Raw genomic sequence first — 24,042 nt, 5'->3', positions numbered from 1 at the left:
CACGAGCTCTTAACAATAGGGTTGCTGGTTCAATTCCCACATGGGATGATGGGCTGTGCCCCCTACAACTAACAGCTGAAAACGGCGACTGGACTTGGAGTTGATCTGTGCCCTCCACAGCTAGACTGAAGGACAACTACTTGACTTGTAGCTGATGGGCCCTGGAGAAACACACTGTTCCCCAATATTCCCCAATTAAAAAATTAAAAAAAAAAAGAATGAACATTCTTGCCACAGACATTCTTGCCCACAAAGAGCATTCTAGGGAATTCTAGAAGCAGCCTCAGTGTAACAGATACTGTTTACTGTCATAAGTTACTAAAAGCAAACCTAGAACTTGATAAACAGTAATCTGGTATTACTGTGGAGACCAAAAAAGGCCTTAAAAGTTGAAATTCCAAAAATAACCTTATTTCTCCAGTAAAATAAAGAGGGAAAGAGAAGACTGTTATAGAATAAATCTCAATTACAAAGGCAACCCGATAATACCTGAAATTTAAAGGTAGCCAAATACTATAGTAAATAAACACAAGCTTACTAATGTAATACAATTGCCAACAATAAATAACCCCTACCTACTCTAACTAATAAATTCTTATTTCACCAAAGGAAAGATAACATTCCGTAGAAACAAAGTTAAACAAAAGCTAGGTACACTTTAAACACAGAGCTAGTGGTCCAGCCAGGTCTCATCTCCACGTATCAAAGCACAAGGAGCTCCCTGCTTGAAGGCCTCCTGACTCCAACAACCGGCAGGCTAGAAAAATAAAGGCCCGTCCAGAAGCCATAACTCATCACAGCTAGGAGAAAAGAAACAAAAAGTATGAAATTAAAGATCCAAGCAACACTATAATAAAAGAGAGCCTTCATAGTTGTGAGGCATTCTCCACAAAAACACCACAGATGAAGAAAGTCATCTTGTATAAAACTGGTACCTAATTCAGGAGGTAGATTATTAACACGCAATACCCAAATTCATGGATAGAATGAATGGTATACACATTCTGACCACCAAGCAAAATGCAGTGTTTTCATCTGAATATGTATATACTCTGTAAGTCCCAGAACAAATTAAGAAACATTAAACTCTTAAAAACAGTTTAAAACTGCCTAACATCTTACAAATCCCCTTCAACTCCTCCCTGTTAAGACTAGACAAATAGATGCCTAACATGACTAATTTACCAAGCCACAAGCTCAGACAAAGGACAACTCTATTAACTTAGATACACACTAAAAAAGAATAATTTTTTAAAGGTTCCGTTTAAAAGGTGTCCTTGACTTGAAGACATTATTAAGTCAAATAAGCCAGACACAAAATAACACCTATTGCATGATTTTACTTACATGAGGTACCTAAAGTAGTCAAACTCATAGGGACTGAGGGAATGGGGGGCATGGGGAGTTTAATGGGTACAGAGTTTCAGTTTGGAAAGATGGAAACGTTCTGGAATAGATTGCAGAAGATGGCTGCACAATAATATGAATATACTTAATGCCACTAAACTATATACTTAAAAAAGGATAAAATGATAAGTTTTGTTACGCATTTTTTAACCACAATTTTTTTTCCAAAAGGTGTAGTTGATGAACACACAATGGGATTTATAGATGATGTAATACAGAATTGTACACCTGAAATTATGTAATTTCATTAACAATTGTCACCCTAATAAATAAAAATAAATTAAAAAAAAAAAAGTGTAGTTAAGTGCTACCAGAACAAAAAAAGGAAATACCTCTAGTGATTTAAATAAAGGTTTGACATGGACATTTGACTTGATAGTCTTCTACTGGACACTACAGTTTCAATTATCCCATGTCAAAATCCAACAATCACTCCCTTCCTCACAACAAGAAAAAAGCTGAACGAACTGAAAATGAATGACTTCTCTTTCTTAGTTCAGAGACTGAGGTCACAGCACAAATTGTCACCCCCAAATCTGGAGACATGGGCAAATACAAAGAATCACAAGCTGGGGCGGACGGGTGGCTCGGTTAGTTAGAGCACAAGCTCTGGGCAACCGGGCTGCCGGTTCATTTCCCACATGGGCCAGAGAGCTGCGCCCTCCGCAACTAAGATTGAAAGGACAACTTGACCTGGAAAAAGTCCCGGAAGTACAAACTGTTCCCCAATAAAAGTCCTCTTCCCCTTCCCCAATAAAATCTTTAAAAATAAAAAAATAAAAAAAGTTTAATAAAAAAGAAGAATCACAAGCTGAGGTCATTTACCAGTAACAAGCTGCTGGACCAACTGGTAAGAACACTTAAATGGTAAACTGGACAAACTGCTGGAAGCTGAGAGGAGACTAGTATGACAGTTAAGAACTCCTGGAGGCTCAATCTTAGAAGGCCCCTACTTTCCTGGGTTTTACCTTTAGAAGCTCCCTAAGGTTCTCAAGGTAAAGATATGAGAAAACTTCTCTCAGAACTCTGGTAGGGAATGGACAACAAAAACCATTTTTAAATACACCCAGGAGGGTAAAAGAACCACTTTGAATTACATACACCCAGAGTAGTCACCATAACTAAGGCCTTCCCTCCAAGGCAATTCACCAACTGGAACCCCCTCTAGCCTTCCTGTCTCTGTAAGGCGGAAAAAAAGTTAAGAAACACTTCTGAAGATCATTGCCTGGGGACTTAGAACCACTTAAAAAACTGCGATTTAACCATAAAATGATATAATGCTTCCTTTCCCCCACATCTTACCACCACATGAATAGGGGTGATGATGATGGATTACAACTGGGAAAGCTGCAAGACATAGGTGCTATTTAAGAAGTTCCTTTTAAGGAAATCCAAAGATAATGGGGAATGAGAGGAAACTGAAGTCTCTGGGACCTACAGCTACAGAAAACATTAAACGCAACTCATCTCCTCGCTAGAGTAACATAAAACCTCACACTAAAAGTCTAATTCTTCAGTTCCTATTAACTGATAGTTTGTGCCCAGCTTTCAACAACAACAAAATGACAAGCCATGCCAAGAAGCAGGAAAAAACAGACTGATGAGACAAAGCAAGCATCAGAAGCAGACTCAGATGAGATGCAAATTTTGGAATATAAGATAGTAATTTTAAAATAACTATGAATAATATGTTAAGGGCTCTAATGAAAAAAGTAGACAATATGCAAAAACTGGTAATGCAAACAGACAAATGGAAACTCTAAAAAATAATCAAAAGAAAATGCTAAATTTCAAAAACACAGTAATACAAATTAAAAATGCCTTTGATGCACTTACTCACAGACTGGACACACCCAAGAAAGAAACAGTGAACTTGAGGATATGTCAATGAAAATTTCCCCAAATAAAATGCATTAAGAAAAAAGGATAAGAATAAAAGAATAGACCATGCAAGAACTGTGGAACAATTACAAAAGTCATATATAGGTGTAATGGAAATATCAGGAGAAAAGGGAATAAGAGAAACATCAGAAGTAATAACGGCTGAGAACTTTCTAAAATTAATGACAGATACCAAACAACAGATCCAAGGTCAGAGAATCCCAAAAGGACAAATACCAGAAAATCTACACCAGGCATTATCAGTATAGATGCAAAATTAACAAAGACAAAAAGGAAATCCTGAAAGAGGCCAGAGACAAAAAAACACTTCACCTATAGAAGAACAAAGATAAGAATTACTTAGGACTTCTCATCAGAAACCACACAAACAGGAAGAAAGTGGAGTGAAATATTTACAGTTCTAAAAGGAAAAAAGCCACCAACCTAAAATTCTGTATTCTGTGAAGTTATCCTACAAACATGAAGGAGAAAAAAAGACTTCCTCACACAAAAACTGAGGGAGATAGTCACCAGTACACCTCTCTTGCAAGAAATGTTAGAAGTTCTTCAAAGAGAAAGAAAATAATACAAGTTCAGAAACTCAAAACATAGATATATAGAGTGTCAGAGAAGGACTAGAAGGTAAAATAAAACCTTTTATTCAACTGTGTGTTCCAAGTACTAATAGCAATAATTTACTGGGTGATTATGGTATATAGACAGGGGAAATGAACGACAGCAGTGTTATCAGGGACAGGAAGGAGGCACCAGGAATACTCCATCATAAGGCACCTGCACTAGTATTTTAGAATAGTATTATTCTAAAGTAAACTTAGATTACTTGTAACTGTATGTTGCAAACCCCAGGACCACTAAAAACAATTTTTAAAGAAGTACAATGGATATAGTCAGAGATGATAGAAAATGAAATCATGAAAATGCTCAATTAAAGCTATAGATGGCAAAAAAAAAGAGAACAAGATAAAAAAAAGAAACAAAGAACAGGTACAACAAATAAAATAGTTGCAAATGTGGGAGATATTAATCCAACTATATCAATAATCACTTTAGATGTGCATGATCTAAATAAACCAATTAAAAGACAGAAACTGTCACATAGATTAAAAAAAAAGACCCAACTACTTGTCCACAAAAAAAAGTTTAAATAAAGACACATGGGTCAAAGAATAGTCTCAATAGAAATTTTTAAGTATTTTGAATAAAAGAAAACAAAAATACAACTTATGAAAATGGGTGAAATGCAATAAAAACAGTCCTTAGAGAATAGCATTGGGTACACACAATAGGAAAGAAGAAAAATCTAAAACCAGTCATCTAAATTTCCACCTTAACAAACTAGAAATGAACAGCAATATAACTTAAAGCAAGCAGAACTAAAGCAGAAACAAATAAAACTGAAAAGTAGAAAACAGGACATCAATAAGGGGGGGAAAAAAATCAATGAAACCAAAAGCTGGTCCTTTGAAAAGATCAATGAAACTAATTTGAGAGAGAAAAGATAAATTAATCATATTGGTAATCAAAGAGGAGACAAAACTACCAATTCCATGGACACCAGAAAAGATAGTAAAGAAATATTAAGAACAACTCTATGCTCACAATTTTGATAACTTAGTTGGACTGGACCAATTCTTTGAAAAACACAAACAAGCAAACACAAACACAAAAAAATAATCATCTAAACAGGTCTATAGCTACTAAAGAAATTTAATCAATAATTAATAACTTTCTAAAAAAGACTGAATCAAGCCCAGAGTTTCACCAGTTAATTCTACCAAACACTTAAGGAAGAAATAACGCCATTTCTCTATAAGGTCTTCCAGGAAGTAGAAGCACAGGGACTTCCTAACTTACTCTATGGTATTATCTGAATAACAAAATCAGCTAAAGGTATTACAAGTAAGAAAAACTACAGACCAACTTCTCATGAACACAGGTGCAAAAATATTCAACAAAATATTAGCAAATTAAAATCAGCAATGTATAAAAAGGATTATATACCGTAACTAAGTGGGATTTATTCCAGGATGCAAGGCTGACAATATTTTTTTAAAAAATGAATAACAATCATCACATCATAAACATAAATAACATAAACATCACATCAACAGGCTAAAGGAAAATCACATGATCATATCAAAAGATGCAACAAAAAATTTGACAAAATCCAACATCAATTCACAATTTAAAAACAAACAAACAAAAAAAACCTCCCAGCAGACTAGAAATAAAGAAGAATTTCCTGGCTTCCCGAATTTGATTTTAAAATATCTACCAAAATTCCTACAGCTAACATCATACATAGTGGTGAAAACTCTGATGCTTTCTCCCCTAAAAATCAGGAAAAAGAATGTCTGCTCTTATCACTCAACACTGTACTGGAGACATCAGGACAACTAGCCAAGAAAAAGAGAGAAAAGGTACTCAGACTGGAAAAAAAGTAAAACTAGCACTATATGCAGATGACATGATTCTGTATATAGAAAACTAAATAATCCATTAAAAAGCTATTGGAACTAATAAATGAGTTGAACAAGGCTGCAGGACACAAGATCAATATACAAAAATCAAATGTATTTCTTCAAATTTCCAATGAACAATCTGAAAGTGAAACTAAGATAACTCATTTATAATATCATCAAAAAAATAAATTTAACAGAAGTGTAAAACATTATGCAAACTACAAAACATTTGAGAGAAATTAAAAGATATAAGTAACTGGGGGAAAACCCCATGTTCCTGGATTGGAATATTTAACATTAAGATGGCAATACTCCTCAAATGAACTTTCAGATTCAACCCAATCACCAACAAAATCCCAATTAACCTCCCATAGAAAATGACAAGCCAAATCTAAAATTCATATGAAATTGCAAGAATCTAGAATAGACAATCTTGAAATAAAAGGACTCTCACTTCCTGATTTGAAAACTAGCAACAAAACAACAGTAATCAAGACAATCTGGGACTAACTTAAGAATAGACATATAGATCACTGAAACACAACTGCGAGTTGAGAAGTAAATGCATACATCTACGACCAGCTAATTTTCAACAAGGGTGCCAAGACCATTCAATGGAGAAAGAAGTCTTCCCAACAAATGGTCTGGGACATCTGGATAGGCACATACAAAAGAATGAAGCTAGCCTTTCTGTCGGTGGACGCCACCGAGTAAGCATCGTTCAAATTACCCCTCCCGCGGTCGTCATGTCTAAGTCAGAGTCTCCCAAAGAGCCTGAACAGCTGCGGAAGCTCTTCATTGGAGGTTTGAGCTTTGAAACAACCGATGAGAGCCTGAGGAGCCATTTTGAGCAATGGGGAACGCTCACAGACTGTGTGGTGATGAGAGACCCAAACACCAAGCGCTCCAGAGGCTTCGGGTTTGTCACCTATGCCACTGTGGAGGAGGTGGATGCAGCCATGAAGGCAAGGCCACACAAGGTGGATGGAAGAGTTGTGGAACCAAAGAGGGCTGTCTCAAGGGAAGATTCTCAAAGACCTGGTGCCCACTTAACTGTGAAAAAGATTTCTGTCGGTGGTATTAAAGAAGACACTGAAGAACACCACCTAAGAGATTATTTTGAACAGTATGGGAAAATTGAAGTGATTGAAATCATGACTGACAGAGGCAGTGGCAAGAAGAGAGGCTTTGCTTTTGTCACCTTTGATGACCATGACTCTGTAGACAAGATTGTCATTCAGAAATACCATACTGTGAACGGCCACAACTGTGAAGTAAGGAAAGCCCTATCTAAGCAAGAGATGGCTAGTGCTTCATCCAATCAAAGAGGTCGAAGTGGTTCTGGAAACTTCAGTGGTGGTCAAGGAGGTGGCTTTGGTGGGAATGACAACTTTGGTCGTGGAGGAAACTTCAGTGGTCGAGGTGACTTTGGAGGCAGTCGTGGTGGAGGAGGATATGGTGGCAGTGGAGATGGCTGTCATGAATTTGGTAATGATGGAAGCAATTTTGGAGGTGGTGGAAGCTACAACGATTTTGGCAATTACAACAATCAATCTTCAAATTTTGGACCCATGAAAGGAGGGAACTTTGGAGGCAGAAGCTCTGGCCCCTATGGTGGTGGAGGTCAATACTTTGCCAAACCACGAAACCAAGGTGGCTATGGTGGTTCCAGCAGCAGCAGTAGCTATGGCAGTGGCAGAAGGTTTTAATTACTGCCAGGAAACAAAGCTTAGCAGGAGAGGAGAGCCAGAGAAGTGACAGGGAAGCTACAGGTTACAACAGATTTGTGAACTCAGCCAACCACAGTGGTGGCAGGGCCTAGCTGCTACAAAGAAGACATGTTTTAGACAATACTCATGTGTATGGGCAAAAAAACTCGAGGACTGTATTTGTGACTAATTGTATAACAGGTTTACTTTCTGTTCTGTGGAAAGTGTAAAGCATTCCAACAAAGGGTTTTAACGTAGATTTTTTTTTTTTGCACCCATGCTGTTGATTGCTAAATGTAATAGTCTGATCATGACGCTGAATAAATGTGTCTTTTAAAAAAAAAAAAAAAAAGAATGAAGCTAAACGCTTACTTCATACTATTATTATATATGTATCATGTATTATTATATATATATTCATGTATTATCATATACAATTAGTGAATATATTATAAATTATATTAATATAATTATAGCATTATTCATAAGCTAAAAAGTGGAACAACCCAAATATCCATTAACTAATGAACAAATAAAATCTGGAATGTAATTGTCCTAAAAAGGAATGAGGTACTGGTAATGCTACAATATATATGACCCTTTAAAACATGCTAAGTGAAAGAAGCTTGTCACAAAAGACCACATATTATATCATCTCCTATCTTCTTCAGCTAGCATTCCACCTTTGCAGGTATATAGGTTAATGAAGTAAATCCAAAACTGTCCCATTGTTATTTCTCCTTCTTTTATCTCCTAGGAAAAGCATGACCCACCACTAAATTAGTAGAGGCATGTTATCCCAAAAGTCAGACACTGTTTTATACAATTTTCAATTAAGAAAATACTACGACTTATATCCAGAATTCTATATGGAAACTTTATGAATGAAAAGTAATGAAGGTATTTCAACTTACGCGTATAGGCCTCTAACTAGGTGTGTAACCTCACGCAGGCCCTCATAACCTTTCTGTGGCTTCAGTGTCTCCCCCAAGAGAGAGGGAACTCTGTTAGCTCAGAAACTGCAAATACTTGACACATGTGTGGGCTGCCACTCCCCCTCTGAACAGCCACTACTAATTGATCGCAGATGGAATCAGAAACGGCACCTGAGGTGGAACTTATCTGTCACTACTAGATGTGATCTAAGCTTTCTTCCTCTTCTAACATTCTACTGTCTGTAACCTACTTGGAATCAAATACATTTGCAGTGAACAGCTCAGAACAGATAGATTATATGCAAAATAACTTAAGGAGTTCGAACCTCAAAATGCAGGAATTCTTTATCATCTTTAAAGGTACAATATTCTTTTAAAAGAATTTGCCACTATTTATACATTTCTCTACTTCAGATGTAAAACTCTGGGTGAAAAAAATCAAGCCTAAATGGAAAAACTTTAAAATACTATTACCTTTCTCAACTTCCTATATACGTACAATAGTGTTCTTTAATATGAATTGCATTCTTGATATACAAGCATAATTAAACATGCCTGAAAAGATCCCTATGAAAATAATTTTTTTGAAAAGCTTCCTAGAAAACCAACTGGGAATGTTTACCGTACCACTTAACTCGAGGCAGATGCATCTGCAGTTACAGGTTTACATAGAACTCATAGAGGTGAACACCCTGACATGTTTAGACAATCACATAATTCTGTCAAAGTGTTATTTCTAGCATCTTCACGTGGCTTCTAAAAGTCAAACACCCCCTGGAAAGCCCTCCCCACGAAGTGCTCCATTCCAAATTTCTAGTTCCTTCTTAGTCCCTATCAAACTCCCATTCCTTCAGCACAACTTTCGAACTGCTAGAAAAACATTCAGTTTCAAGTGAGAAAAAAAAGTGCTTCTTTTTTCAGGGAAGAAGGTCAGTCAGACAGGGGGAGGGGCCTAACAATTGTCTGCTACCATTAAAAAGTGAAAATGTATAGAGAGAGGAACATTCATCGGCCAAAATAGAAAATAAGTGTTTACTACAGGCCAGCTATTGTGATAGGTGCAGGAGAGATGGTAATCAAGACAAGGCCTACTCCTCACAGAGGTTAAACTAGCCAGAAAAAATAAACAACTAAAGGAGCATCAAAAAAAAAAAAAAAAGCAGTATCAATGAAACACGAATGGTACCATGAGAGCAAGGAGGACATAACCTAGTCTTAGACATCAGGGAAGACCTCCTGTGTAAAGATAAGCCAAGGTACAGCAACATTTGAGAAATAACATGACACTCTTGAGGAATTACAAAGACTATAGTATAACTGACAAACAAAGACAAGAAATGAGGCAAAGAGAACATGGAAGGCCGAGGAAGCCACTATAAGGAACTGGACTTTATCTCTGAAAGTAAGAGTCACGGAAGGTGACTTAATTGAGGAGCATAGGTGTAATTTTACAAAAGTCTCTATCAGTCCACTTCACCTACTGTAAAGGGAAAGGTGTGAGGAAATAAGAGAAAGGGAAAGATGAACCGTACTTCAGAGACTTTAGAGAACACTCAGACATCTTGGATGAGAGCTATAACGCCTGGAACACATATGCTCCATCACATGCACCGACAGGTACTATATGCAAAAAGGAATTATGGAAATGAAGAAGAATCAAGAGCTCAAACAAATACATTACTGTCTTAACTGAGAACTATCAAGAACTATATTTTTATAAAATAAAAGATAGAGCTCTTACTGTTTTTTGTCTATTTTTTTAAACAAGATTAGTTGGTTGGTTGGTAGTTTGGTGCTTCTAACTGGGTTCAATTTAAAAGACACTATTCACCTTGTTATACATATATCTAAGCATGAAGTCCAGCAGAAATGATTTCCCTTTACGAAAAGCTCCTGCCACGGAGACCACTACAATGTTAAGGTCACGAATGTGCTCCTGCAGCAGTATCTGCTCCAAAGCTTCTTCATCAAGCTCAAAGTTATGGTCATCTTCATGAGCAAGAACAATCTGTACTGGACATGGTTTCTTCATAACCTCATCAGAGTTTACGAGGTCATCATCTTCATAATTCTCATCTAAAATTAAAAAAAGAAACGTATTTTAATTCCTGCATTACAAACTTATCCTAAAGGGTCACAACTAAAGCGAAATTTCAAATAGCTTCCCACACCACCTCTCCACCCGTCTTATGATCACTTGAAAATTGTTACAAGTGATGTTCAAGAACATGTTAGATTTCTCATTCCCTCTATAATAGGATCAAGAACACTGGTAGGATTTCCCACTACATATACAGATAAGCAGCAAACACTAAATATGGCCTCTATTTCAGTTAAGTCTTTAAGAGCTAAATGTGAACAGTAGCTGTTCTGAGAACTGTATTATTCTACAACAACTTTTGCTGCTATACGCACACAAGAACTAGTTGGAGGTGAGGGAGGAGGATCAATTTCACCTAACAATTCATATTCCAATTTCCCTTGTAGGCATCACTTAGAAATTACTCCAAGTTACAAAGATTAGAACACATATGAAATGTCAACATTATTTTTCATTCTGAAACTTAAAGGGCTAAGTTAAGGTCCTAAGAAGTCTCCAAAAATGACACTTTTGATAAAGCTAACGAATCCCTAATTTGTAAGAGTAACCCAATAGTACAGCTTCCCATTTTAAAGCAAAGCACAGGATTAATGACTAATGTTTCAGTGGAAGACACAAGAATGGTCTGTGAGGCGCAGAGTTATAACTTAGTTTCATGTGCCTCTGGGGCACATGACCAAACACCACAGCCACCATGTCAAAATTACACAGCTCCCAAAACAGCTACATAAACGCTTCCTTTGTTCACCCAGCACACCAGATAACATTTGCAGAAATTTACTGTTCAGTGATGAAGAAATAACTATAGAATGTGTAACAGCCGAGACAAATTTTTAAAGCTGAAGTTTCTGTTCTTTAAAAAAAAAAAATCTAATAGTTTTAGAGGCTATGTAGCATGTCTGGTTTTTTTCCTTTCTTGATCCCACATAGCAACAAGTTATTCCTGGGGGACTTCTCATCTCCCACATTTTTAGTATTTATCAACATTTTAAAGAGACTCTCCCCTTGAACCTGTCTACTAAGTGTCAGTTTCCAATCTAAGAAACATACAGTACCCACTTTGTTCAATGCAGTGGGAGTCCCTCCTCTCCCAGGAGACACAGGTCCACTGAACAGTAGGTGGTACATTAGTCAAAAGTGTGACAATACCTTATCCAGATTACCACTATTCTCAGAGCAAAGATTACATACCTACATTAACGAATTTTTAATCTCTTCACAGAAAAAAAGTCTAGCTTATTTGATTTGCAAAGCCTTGACCTGTACATCATAAGGCACATTTGACTGTACATAGCAAAATCAACACTCATTCACAATGTGCTGCAAACAGTGAAAAATACAATATAAAGAGCAAGCAATTTCACAAGAGAATCTTTGAACATAGAAGCAATCAGTATTTAATTAAATGGGATATTATTACTACCTCCTTCAAAGGTATACAGATATAGCTAGGTATGCTATTTGAATGGACAAAAAAGTAAACTTTCCAGGAAAAGAGCAACACGGTTAAATTCCAATTTAATGTATCACTAGGTGAATCCAGATAAATAACAAAATAATTTTATTATTTTATTAACCCAATATATCCAACATATTGTCACTTCAACTCATAATCAATATTTTAAAAATTAAGATATTTATATTTACATTCTTCTTAGTGTCTTTGAAAGCCACTGTGTATTTTATACTTACAGAACATTTCAATTCAGCAACTAAATATTTATCAAAAAACACTGATCACTTAGATTTCATAAAATTTACAATTGAAAACGTAGATTCACATACACAAATTGTTCCAAACATAAAGTTTTCCAAAAACTGAATCAAATATCAAAATTCATTTTCCATTCATATTTGCATCCATACTGAAAAAACTACTTTAGCTTTTCTAAATATAAGTTAAATTTTAAAATTCAGTTCTTTAGTCACACTCTTTAGCTCTAAAAATTATTTGAGGATTAGGAAGAGAATTTACTGGCACTGAAATTCAGTGAGAAGTATTAAATGCCATTACAAATGCACTGAAGAATTTTCCAGTAACGTTACCTGAAAGTTGAGAAGAAATTACTATTTGAGATCACTGTCAATAACACAAAACTTTTCAGAAAGTGAATGCATTAGTAAAACCAACAAAGAAAGAGCAATGCATAATTTCAGAGCAAACTGGACCTAACTGTTAGAATTTCAAACTAGTTCAGCAACAAAGCACTTTAAAAGTGGAAAAGGAATCACTGAAGAAAATCACTGAAGAAAAACTCTTCTCTAGCATTTGTTATTCAGTTTTAGACCATCAACAAGGAAAATATGAACCAGACAATAACTTAGGATATAATTATAAGGTCTTTAAAATAATATACAATATTTCCCCCAAAATAAGACTGGGTCTTATATTTTTTGCTCCAAAAGACACATTAGGGCTTATTTTCATGGGATATCTTATTTTTTCATGTACAACAATCTACATTTACTCATTTATTCATGTACAAAAATCTACATTTATTCAAATACAGTCATGTCATTTGCTGAAACATCGTTATAACTCTCCAAACCCCAAATTCCGCCTTGAATTTCTTGCAATCTCTCATGTCCAGCAATAGAGCTCTCCTTAATGAGCACTTCTTGTCCACGTCGCCTGGTAGTGCATTGGCAACACAGCTGTCAGTCAGTGATTTTATCCCATGAATTCTTCACCCAAGTCACAACCTCTTACAGGCCAGGCTTCACAAAGTTTCCACGCTGATTTCTCTCCATTCTATTTTCAATGCAGTCATTGATTTCCATGTGCAAATGGTCCTTGAATGGCTTGTTTACTACAACATCAAGAGTCTGGAGATAAGCAGTCATTGATGATAGGCAGTCATTGATTCCCTGCGGGAATCATTATTTTTCTACTCTCTGCAAGGAAGTTCTTCATGTCTTTAGCACGGTGAGAGCTGGCTGAATCCCAGACTAGCAGACCTCTTTGGCCACCTCGCAAAACAAGTGGCAGCATTAAATCGACACACTTCCTTATAACTGCTGTGTGCACCAGGTTTTTTCGGTTTCAAAAACATAAATGCCTGAAACACATTCAACCTTCTCTTTCTTGCCCTTAGTGATGATTAGAGGTGGGGCTTTCTTTCCATCCAGAGAAATTGCCAAAATACAGGTAACACGTGCACTTTCGTAACCAGTGGAGGAAATGCAGATTGATGAGGCACCCCTCTGATCAATTGTCGTTTGAGATCCCTGGCCCATAAACACTGCAGTTGCATCCGTAGCAATCATGTTGGAGAGCTGGTATTTAGAATAGAAAAGTCAATGCCATCAACAAAGGACTGAATGCAAGTGCACGTTTAATAACTTCAGTATCTTCCAGCTTGAATAGTGTTGTCGATCTTACAGACAGTTCATATCGCTGAAGGAACCCATCTCACCAGTGTTGTGATGCTTTGAATTCTTCTGGGGGATATTTCTAACTGTGGTACCATTGCAAGGGCAAATGCTTGAATATCAGCCCTGCACACGACCAAAGCCTTTACTCTCCTGTCAGCAAACCATTCACAGATGATGTCTTCTGGCTCAGGAAATAATGGTTGCCGACCTGATCCACATTTGCGCTTCTTAGCATTTCCCTCCTCCACTTGTTGACTGAGGTTATGGTACTCTGCTCACCATTTTCGGACCTTTCAGAGATCCAACTTCTCTTTGCAGAAAGCCGTAAGATTCTTGCCCTGGGAATCCTCCACGATTCCTTTCTTGTACTCAACGAAATAGCTCTTTTTGCACTCATCTTTTCTGGGGGTCAAAATAGTATTCCCTTTACATCTACCATTAAATCAAATGTTAACTGAAGACTAACAAGACAGGCATGGCAACAAAAACGATGACAGATAAGAATGATGGTCCACACAAAAGCAACAAAAAATTGCAGGCACCAAAATACAGAAAACGTTTCTTTATTTCACACGAGTGCATTGAGTACATCAGTTACAACACACGACGTATTGAATTATGAAGATTCATATTAGACACTACCATGTCCATTTGTTATCAAGTGTGCACGTTATTCGTGCATTGTGTCTGTACTCCGATTGGTCATTTGGCAATAAGTCTCGAGTTCAGCTGTTTAAATAGGCGTTTGTTTACCTCTCGTCCAAAGGCGTCTGCTTAGGTATTTACAAGTACTTAATTAAAATTTATATTATAATTTATTTGAAGTATTAATGTCAATATTATGCACTTATATTTAATTATATATTATTTTATAATTCAATACGTCCATCATGTGTTGCAACAGACGTACTAAATGCGTCCATCTGGCTGACAATCTTAACTGGGGCTTATTTTTGTGGTAGGGCTTATATTATGAGCATCCTTAAAAATAATGTTATGGCTTATTTCCAGTTAGGTCTTGTTTTCAGGGAAATACGGTAGACCCCCGATGCTTGCTAAAGCAAACTCTATCAGGGAAAGGGAATATCCTGACTTGCCGCTTTATTTTGCTCTTAGAAGAGCCTTAGAAAAAGCTTTAAGGCGGCTCAATTAATTCAGCCAACCTAATTCATGAAGAAAAATTCCTCTATGTACAGTGTCAGATGCGTAGTAGACTTGTTGGGATTATCACTTTGTGAGGGGTATAAATGTCTAATCATTATGTTGTTTTGTACACCTGAAACTAATAATAAAAGAAATAAAAATCCTTAAAAGGTTGTATTGGTATTAAGTATATAATCATTAATAACAATATATTTATATGGGCTATCTAGTTTATGTTCTTAAAAGTGTCTGTAAAATTTGTCCAGTTTTTATTTATTTTCAAGATCAAGTATGACATAGAATGAAAGATTTCCTAAAACAAAATCCCAATTAGAAATAACACACTTTCAAGAACTAACGATCTGACTTAAGACTGTTTACCCAGGAATCAGTTAAGTAGTATCTAAGGTCCTGCATAAATAGAATCCAGGTAGTCTTCACTTCCTAAAAATCAGGACTTCAAAAAGGCAGCAATGCACAATGATTCGTAAGACTACTGGATGAAAAGCTGATGGGACAGGTATAAGGGATAGATCAAACCCCTAAGCCCCAATCAATGTTAACATTACAAAGAAACAATCAGACGTTTTGTGGCTCCTGAGGTGATGTATCAGGAAGCACAGGACACCACTAATGATGTATTTCTGGGGAAGACATTTTTAAAAAGTTAACCTGATCAAGCTTCTAGATCCAACATCAGGGAAGCAAACATAGGAGACACGTTTCCCAGCACCACAGAGATGGAGTCCGAAAACTCCAGAACACGGGAAATTCCACTGGACAAACAAACCTGAACAAATAAATTGCAAAAGCAAAGAGAAAAAAAAAGAGAACCTATAGAAAAGAGATGTACCATGTTTCCCCTAAAATAAGACCTAACTGGAAAACAAGCCCTAGCATGATTTTTCAGGATGACATCCCCTGAACATAAGCCCTAATGCGTCTTTTGGAGCACAACTTAATGTAAGACCTGGTCTTATTTTCGGGGAAACATGCTAAGAGGCACATCAACCAAATGTACTGTGTGGTCCCTGTTTAAGCAAATCAACTATAAAAATTTTGAAACAATCAGGGAAATATGAACTCTGAATATTTGATATCAAGAACTCATTTTTCTAGTGTGATAATGGTACCATGCTATGTTTTTTAAAACCTTTAATATTTTAAAGACATAAAATACTTATAAAATCCGCTATCTGCTTCAAAATAATCAAGTAGGAGGCTGGCTATGGGAGAACAGATAAAAGAAAGTGGCCATTATATTGACAATCATTGAATCTGGAGATGTGTCTACCTGGTTCCTTATGTTGTTCTCTTCACTTCTGCACATATTTGAAAATTTCCATAACAGAAAGGTTTTTAAGTAATGAGGCTAATAATGAGGCTACCCTAAGAAACTCATTATATAATCAGTTGGCCAACTAAAAGAAAACTGAAAAGGTTTCCGTTTTATACCTTTTTCAGGTTTAAAAATCAAATCCATTAAACACCTTACAAAGAAAACTTTGGGCCCAGATGGATTCACTGGTGAATTCCACAAAATATTTAAGGAAGAAATTATGCCAATTCTGGGACGGCCTGGTGGCTCAGGTTGTTGAATCGCTGTGCTCCTAGCACCAAGGTCACGGGTTCGATTTTCGCATGGGACAGTGAGCTGCGCCCTCTACAGCTAAGATTGTGAACAACGGCTCCCTCTGGAGCTGGGCTTCAGTGAGCAGCCAGAGGTCAGTGTGGGCTGCCGAGTATTGCCGTGGGCTGCTGTGTGTTGCCAGGAGCGGCCGGTGGCCAGTGTGAGTGGCCGGCGGGCCAGCGTGAGAGCTGCTGTGAGCTACTGTGGGTGGCTGACCGAGGACTGGTGACCAACTGCCTCAGTTGGGGGAGCACAAGGTTCATAATACACAACTAGACTGAGAAACAACAACTTGAACCAGAGTGGGGGGAGGGGAAGCATTAAAAAGGGGGGGTGAAATTATACCAATTCTATACACTCTTACAGAAAAAAAAGGAACATTTCCCAATTCATTTTGTGAAGCCAGTATTATTATCCTAATATCAAAACCAGACAAAGATTACAAGAAAACAAAACTACTGACCAACATCCCTCATGACAGACATAAAAATCATTAATCAAAACACAGTATTCAGAAAATATAAAGAACTCCTGCAGCAACTCAATAAGAACAATTCCATTTTAAAATGGGCAAAAGATTTTAACAGAATCCTCAGTAGCTGAATGGATTGGTTTGTTGTATCAGAGTATTAGCAGTCTCCTAGAGACAAGAGACAGCCTTTTATATCGGGGAGGGATTTTTTTATTTATTCCCCAAGTGTTTTAAGATTAAGCATCAATTAAAGACGCATACGCTCCCTAGACGACATAACATGTGTCAAGACATGAGGGCATTCAAGTTCTAGTACAGTAGGGCCTCGGTCAATATTGTTTCATTTAACATCGTTTCATTATAATGTTGATGAGGAAAAAAAATGTATCCATTCCAGATTGGGGCCGCTATGTGGAGTTTGCCCGTTCTCCCCACGTCTGCATGAGCTATCTCCGGGTATTTGGGTCTCCTCACACGTCCCAAAGATGTGAATGCTAGGTGAACTGGAGTGCCTACACTGTCCCAGTCTGACTTGAGTTTGGTTGTTTGCGAGTGTGTCCTGCGATGAAGGGCATTCTGTCCAGGGTTGGTTCACGCCTTGTGCCCTGAGTTGCCAAGGTAGGTTCCAGCCACCATCGACCCTGAACCGGAATGAGCAGGTTGGAAAATAATAATCTTGTTTTTATTACTTTTTTAAATGTATATATAGCTCACATCTATTTCAGTGTTTAATATTAGAAGTGTTTGGGGTCTTTCTTTAGAAATGTGATGATGTTTTCACTACATCATTTCACTGCAGTTCCAGAAACCTATCAACACTAAATGAGGACTTATTGTACTTAAAATTAAATCTAATATATCACTCACAGGGGTTTTGGATATTATGCAGCAAAACTCACTCATTTTAAAGATAAGGAAAACACGTGACTAGACAGACCACTGTTGAACTGGCCAGGCCTTCTTATTTAGTGTTATTTTCTCCATAGCAGTGCTTCTCATACTTTTTTAACATGCATATGAATGATCTGAGGATCTTGTTACAATGCATATTCTGATTCAGTAAATTCAAGACGGTGCCTGAAACTGCACATTTCTAACTCCAAAATATCAACACTGCTGGTCCTCAGAAAATAACCGAGTACCAAGGATCACAATATTTTACAGGTGTTTTATATGTAAATATCATTTTATTTTATTTCATGTAGTTTCTAGGATGTTAGTTTTCACAGAAGAAAAAAGTTTTCAAGCTAAATTATAACCCTCCACTCTTCCTAGGAGACTGCTAGGATTCTGAAAACAGGCAGTGTACATACACATCACTACTTTAAAAATGTAAATGTAAAAAAATGTTTTAATATGTTGACATGATATATAGCTAGGGTTTAAAATTACTGGTCTGCAGTCATCAGGCATCTGGGCGAGTTTTATAGCAGTGCTGGCCTTCCCTCCCCATGCCCGACAGACACAGCCTGGAATAAGAATATTGACAAACACTCCAACTTGGACTTCAATCAAATGTTTTTTTGAAGGAGAGGAGTTATTAGCTAATCATGTACTACAAAAAAAGTTTTAATTACTTTTAATATTTAACTACTTTTAATATACTTTTGTATTTGCTACTATAAAATGTTATTAAGAACTTATAAAGATTAAAAAGAGAAAAAACAAAAGGAAGAAAAAAAGAACTTAGAAAGCTAAACTTATCTCATATAAAACTTGAACCACACTGCAATGCAAAAATAAAAACTTAAAAGACTCCTGAAGAGGATATTAACAATGTCAGATATTAGATATGTGGGGAAGGAAGAAATTTTACTCTACCCCTCTAGGTTCTTTCTTGTGGTCTAATAATTAAATCAACATGAGAGATTAACAAAAGAAAATAACTAAATTTAATTATATGTTCATTTATAATGTGCCTGAGAGGTTCGGAGACAGAAAGGTAAAATGAGGTATACATGGCATCCTGAGGCAAGGAATGATGCCCTGGGGCTTCAGGAAGGTCATTCAGAGCGGAGGAAGGTCATTGGCAGGATAAAAAGAAGTTCAGTAATTAGAAGTTTGTCCTGCCCTACAGACAGGTTATAAAATGCTATCTCTAGTAATAACTCTTACTATGCATGGACAAGGACTCCAACATAGATTCTTCTACATAGTTAAGAAGGGGCAGAAGTTTCTCCTGAACCTAAAGGGTCTCGAATGCCTTCAGCTGCGGCTCAAAATAATCCACAGACCAAAGTGGCACATCTTGGGGACGCCTATTCTGAATCCCTTCAGACACCTTCCCCCATTAGCTTTGCCACTTTGGCCAACAGGACCATCCTACATCACCAAGCTTTAAAAATGCTTTTTAAGAGTATATAATGTAGTTCATCTCCTTCCTTCATTGCTATCAAATCAGAAGCTAAACAGAGTTGTTTTCCTATAAGATTTACATATTATTTTCCACTTGAACTCTACTGTTTCCATAGTAACCAGCACTGATGTTTTAATAGAATTTTTGCTACTCCCATTTAAAGAACTGAGTCATAAAAATGCCTTTATGCAGTTATCTAAATGAAGAAAAATGTAAAATAGATTACAAATGTATACACTCAAAGTATTTTCCCAAAGCTTATCATCAAATATTAACCAGTTATCTTAAAGCATACACTTGAACATAAGTGTACTTGGAGATAAAACATTTTCAACTGAAGTAATTTAAATTAGATATTTAAATGAGGTTGGAGTTTTTGAAGTCAATTTTGTTGGCTAGTTAAGAGATGCTGAAATGAATAATGGCTCAGAAGATTACAAGCAACAAGGTAGAAATTCAGAAAAATTCTATTAGGCTCTGCAACTTGAAAGTCCACAAAAAGGTTCTTCTTTTTCCAATTTACTGGGGAATATTGGGGAACAGTGTGTTTTTTCCAGGACCCAACAGCTCCATGTCAACTTATTGTCTTTCTAGTTGTGGGGGGTGCATCTCAGTTCAAGTCAAGTCATAGGGTTTTGTTTTTTGGTTTGTTTTTTTTTTCAATCTAGTTGTGGAAAGCACAGCTCACTGGCCCATGTGGGAATCGAACTGGTGACCTTGGTCTTACGAGCACTACACTCTAACACCTGAACCAACCGGCCACCCCTCTCTTCTCTTCTAAAGGGAAGTCTTATAGAAAATCTCACCCAAGTCACACCAAGAGTCTTGCATCTGCTCGTAAAGTACTATTTTTTGTTTTTTGGTGGTGGTGGGGATATGCTTTTGTTCTGTAGTCCAAACGTTTAAAAAATTAAGAGTACACAGTACTGAAACTTTTTCAATTTTTAGGTAACTTGTTTACATGCTCAAGGAATTCTTATACATGTGCACAGGAAAAAGAGCCAAGGCTCCTTATTCACTGAAGTATTGTGTGTAACTGCAAAATAAAATTTGGAACCTAAATATCCATGGATAAATAAACTCAGAAATAGAGAACCGAAATTAATGAATGAGATCTAAGTATGAACACATGGATAAACTTCAAAACCGATGTCAAATGGAAAAAAAAAACAAACAAGCCAAAAATACATAGTTTAAGCCACTTACTTAATAAATGTATTTTTCATTAAGTTTATTGGGGTGACAATGGTTAGTAAAATTACATAGGTTTCAAGATGTATAGGTTTATCGATATACATCATCTATATATCACATTGTGTGCTCACCACCCAGAGTCAGTTTTCCTTCCATCACTATATATTTGACCCCCTTTACCCTCTTCTACCAATTTTAATACAGCACGATACTAAATATTTTTATGAAAAAAATATAGATATGACTACTTAAAAACCAGAAAATATTTATACCACTTCAAGATAGGTGTATATCTATGAAGGGAGGGAAGATAAGAAGAGAGAGCTGTTGGGAGAACCCTTCAACTGTACAGTAATATTATTTCTCTTTAGGAAAGATTCTAATAAATATGGTAAGTAGTACGTATTAGATGTATAAAATGGATACTTGGGCATCTATTATATTTTTCTGTCCTTTTTAAATTTTGAAGCCATAAAGGGAGACTCAAATCAGTCCATATTTTTGAATGACGCTTATCACTGAAAATAAAATTCCTGATATCACCTCATCTATTCTTATGAGTAAAAACTGACAAGTACAGATTATGTGTGGGTTTAAAGGGTTTGATTTTGTTTGGGAGAAGTGGACTGACAAACATTTAGTATTTGAGATTTCTAGATCCTTAAAGCTCTGGATTAAATTGGATTTTTAAACAAAAACTAGAATAACTAAAATAATCAAAAATTACAGATCTACATAACTCTTCATTGACAGATCAACCGGGGAAAAATGTATTTGCTACAGAATGGTCAATTCATCTGTAATTTAATTATACATGGGTCTACACCTGAGTTACACCGTCAATATTTAGCCACAGCCCCACCATAACACAGTGAGAACCACCTGAGTGGCGTGTTTAGAGTACATATTCTTGGACCTGACCTCCAGAGCTGACAGGGCTGATCAGGTGTGTGGGGTCCAGTAAGCTACATCTGTAACAAACATCTCATTAATAACCACCAAGGTAATTTTGATCCAAGGAATGAAAGGACTACAAGTAGAGGTGAATAAGCCTTTAGTCCTTCAATAAATATTCACTGAACATCTACAACATGGTTCTAAGAACTGCAAATTCAGTAGGAAACAAACAAAACAATCCTGCCCTTAGGAGTTCATTACATCCCAACAGCTAGGAAATAGGAAACAAATATATGACATCAGCTGGTGTTAAGTGCTACAGAGAAAAAATAAAGTAGGTTAACAGGGGGGTTGGAAGCAGGGGGTGCCATTTTATAAAAGAATGGTCAGTCTAGCAAGGCTTTCTAAAAGACATTTGAGCAGAGAACTGAAAGAAGTGGTTATCTGGGAAAAGAGGTGAAGACTATTAGAAACTTTCTGATTCCTGGAAATAATTTACTATATGAAATCATTTCAGCTGTTGTACCTTTCACTACAGAAGAAGAAAAAACACTTATTTAGTTGTGTTAGAGTGCCTACTCTGTGCTAATAACCATATACTATCTCTTTAATCCTCAAAATCACTTCGTGGAGTAGCAATGCATTTTCTGTTTGTGTAAAGGAGGACAGTAAGGCTCAGATTAAGCAACTCGCAAGGACATACATTTCGTAAGTACTCAAATAAGGATGCGCAGCCAGGTCTTTGTAACAGTCAAATCCACCATCTCCCAGCTATGCCAACGAGCACGTTTGTTGAATAAATTCAAAGCTGAATTCCTATGTGTTCAAGATTTCCAGAAAACTCAAAGTTACCAAAAACACAAGTTGTTAACAAAAAGGAGTATATTTCTCATCTTTGTAACAAATCTTGGCATATGGATATTTTCCCCTTTACTTCTCCCAAAAATTTCCTTGTCAAAACTTATTTATACAGTCAGTGTATCATTTATACAATCAATCCCCCAACATTTGGGAAACAAGTTTTTTTCTTCATAATCTTTCTTGAAGGGCAAGTTTTAAGCTGCAGACTTTTAAAATATAAGATGGAATAAAATTGTATTTGCCCATCTTTGGTAAGATATGCATTGCACATACGAATATATGTAAATAAATGTGCAACACATTGTTTCATATTCGTTGACACAATGCTTGGTACGCCTTAACACAATGCTTGGTATGCCAACTCGTATCATGAATAAGTAAGAAAGGTTCCCCACCCTACCTACTTCAAGCCAGTAATTAGAGAACAAGACACTATTCTAGATACTAGAGAAGTACAATTTGCTAATAATAGTTCTAACTCTCAAGGTTCTAACACAAACAAGCATAAAAGGTCAGTAGAAAGAAAGTGCTATATTAGATTATTTAAATGAGGGTTACTGATGAAGACATCCCGGAGAAGGCTGCATCCATCTGAGATTAAGGCTAATAAGATTAAGGCTAACCTGAAAAATTTAGGCTGAGTGCTGGGCATTGTCATGAGGAGAGAAGCCATGGAAAATTTTGAAACAGAGGAGTGATAGGATCAAAGCTGTGTTGCAGAGATAAACTGAAAGTGATGAGTGAGTAAGAAGTGTAATGAGAGTCTAAAAACAGGGAAATCAGATATAAGGCAACTGTAAGAAACTAAGTATAAGCCCAAAGTCAGGAGGTTACGGTAAAAATGGAAAGCAATGCATGCACGAGCTAGCTAGTTCTTCAACATCCTTCTTTGGACGATGCAACAAATAACACTAAATTATTCCTTTGTTGTAAGAGGCATTCTCTTTTCTTACAAGCATTTAAAGTGACAACGCACTAAATTTTCACTACAAAGTTTTGTAACATGGATCAGGAATCCATCAAAACCAGAGTAGGTTTTCTTGACTCCTTTTTTGGCCCAAAAACTAACTGTATAGTAAGTTAAAACATATTAAACCCATTGAAGAGCTATTGAAATTTGTGATAAATAGGAAAGAAGTCATTTAAAAAAACACACACACAAGGACCCAAACTTAAGTTTAGAAAAGGCTTTTCATGACAAATCTCAAACAGATATCTGCCAAGACCCTGGAAATAAGACACTAAGTTACATTTTGCCACAACTCTACCTCAGATGACTCATTAAAGCAGCAGATTAAAAAAAGAAAAGTACACACTCAAATCCTACACTTGGCTCAATACCAGCAAAATTCCTAAGAGAGCAGCTGTAAAAAGAAGGGAAATAATACCAAAAACAGACAAATAAACATCCTTCCAGCTAGATAAAATGTGACTCCTTTGAAAAAAACAAAAGGCATAAGAAAGTCAAAGGTTCTCACAATACTCTCCTTTCATCCCTTCTCTAGTTTGACAGTTTTAGAGCACATGTCAGGGTTTCTTGTGGTAGATAAATGCACATGCTCAAAAACGGGGGAGGGGGAACACATCTCCACAGTTTT

The 24,042-nt window shown here is 36.5% G+C and overlaps 2 protein-coding genes across 7 annotated transcripts in view; one reads left to right on the top strand and one right to left on the bottom strand.

Annotated features, from left to right (window-relative positions):
- The window catches only part of ATL2 (atlastin GTPase 2), an 86,773-nt gene that overhangs the window by 19,597 nt on the left and 43,134 nt on the right, over window positions 1-24,042 (bottom strand). For all 6 annotated transcript variants that reach the window (XR_013994569.1, XM_081067876.1, XM_081067874.1 and 3 more), the window contains exon 2: window positions 10,247-10,491. Coding sequence is in view for 5 of the 6 variants with exons in the window: in XM_081067874.1 (XP_080924000.1) it covers window positions 10,247-10,491 (245 nt within the window). In the remaining variant the exon portion in view is untranslated. The remainder of the gene's footprint in view (window positions 1-10,246; window positions 10,492-24,042) is intronic.
- Window positions 6,518-7,565, top strand: LOC308505516 (heterogeneous nuclear ribonucleoprotein A1-like; the record flags this gene model as incomplete). Its single annotated transcript, XM_081067877.1, has 1 exon — window positions 6,518-7,565. The coding sequence occupies one exon, from the start codon at window positions 6,518-6,520 to the stop codon at window positions 7,478-7,480; it is 963 nt and encodes a 320-aa protein (XP_080924003.1). The 3' UTR covers window positions 7,481-7,565.

The sequence above is a fragment of the Rhinolophus hipposideros genome, assembly GCF_964194185.1.
Source record: "Rhinolophus hipposideros genome assembly, chromosome: 12".
NCBI lineage: Eukaryota > Metazoa > Chordata > Mammalia > Chiroptera > Rhinolophidae > Rhinolophus > Rhinolophus hipposideros.
Note: the sequence above shows the minus strand (reverse complement) of the source record. Positions and strands in the feature narration are given on the sequence as shown.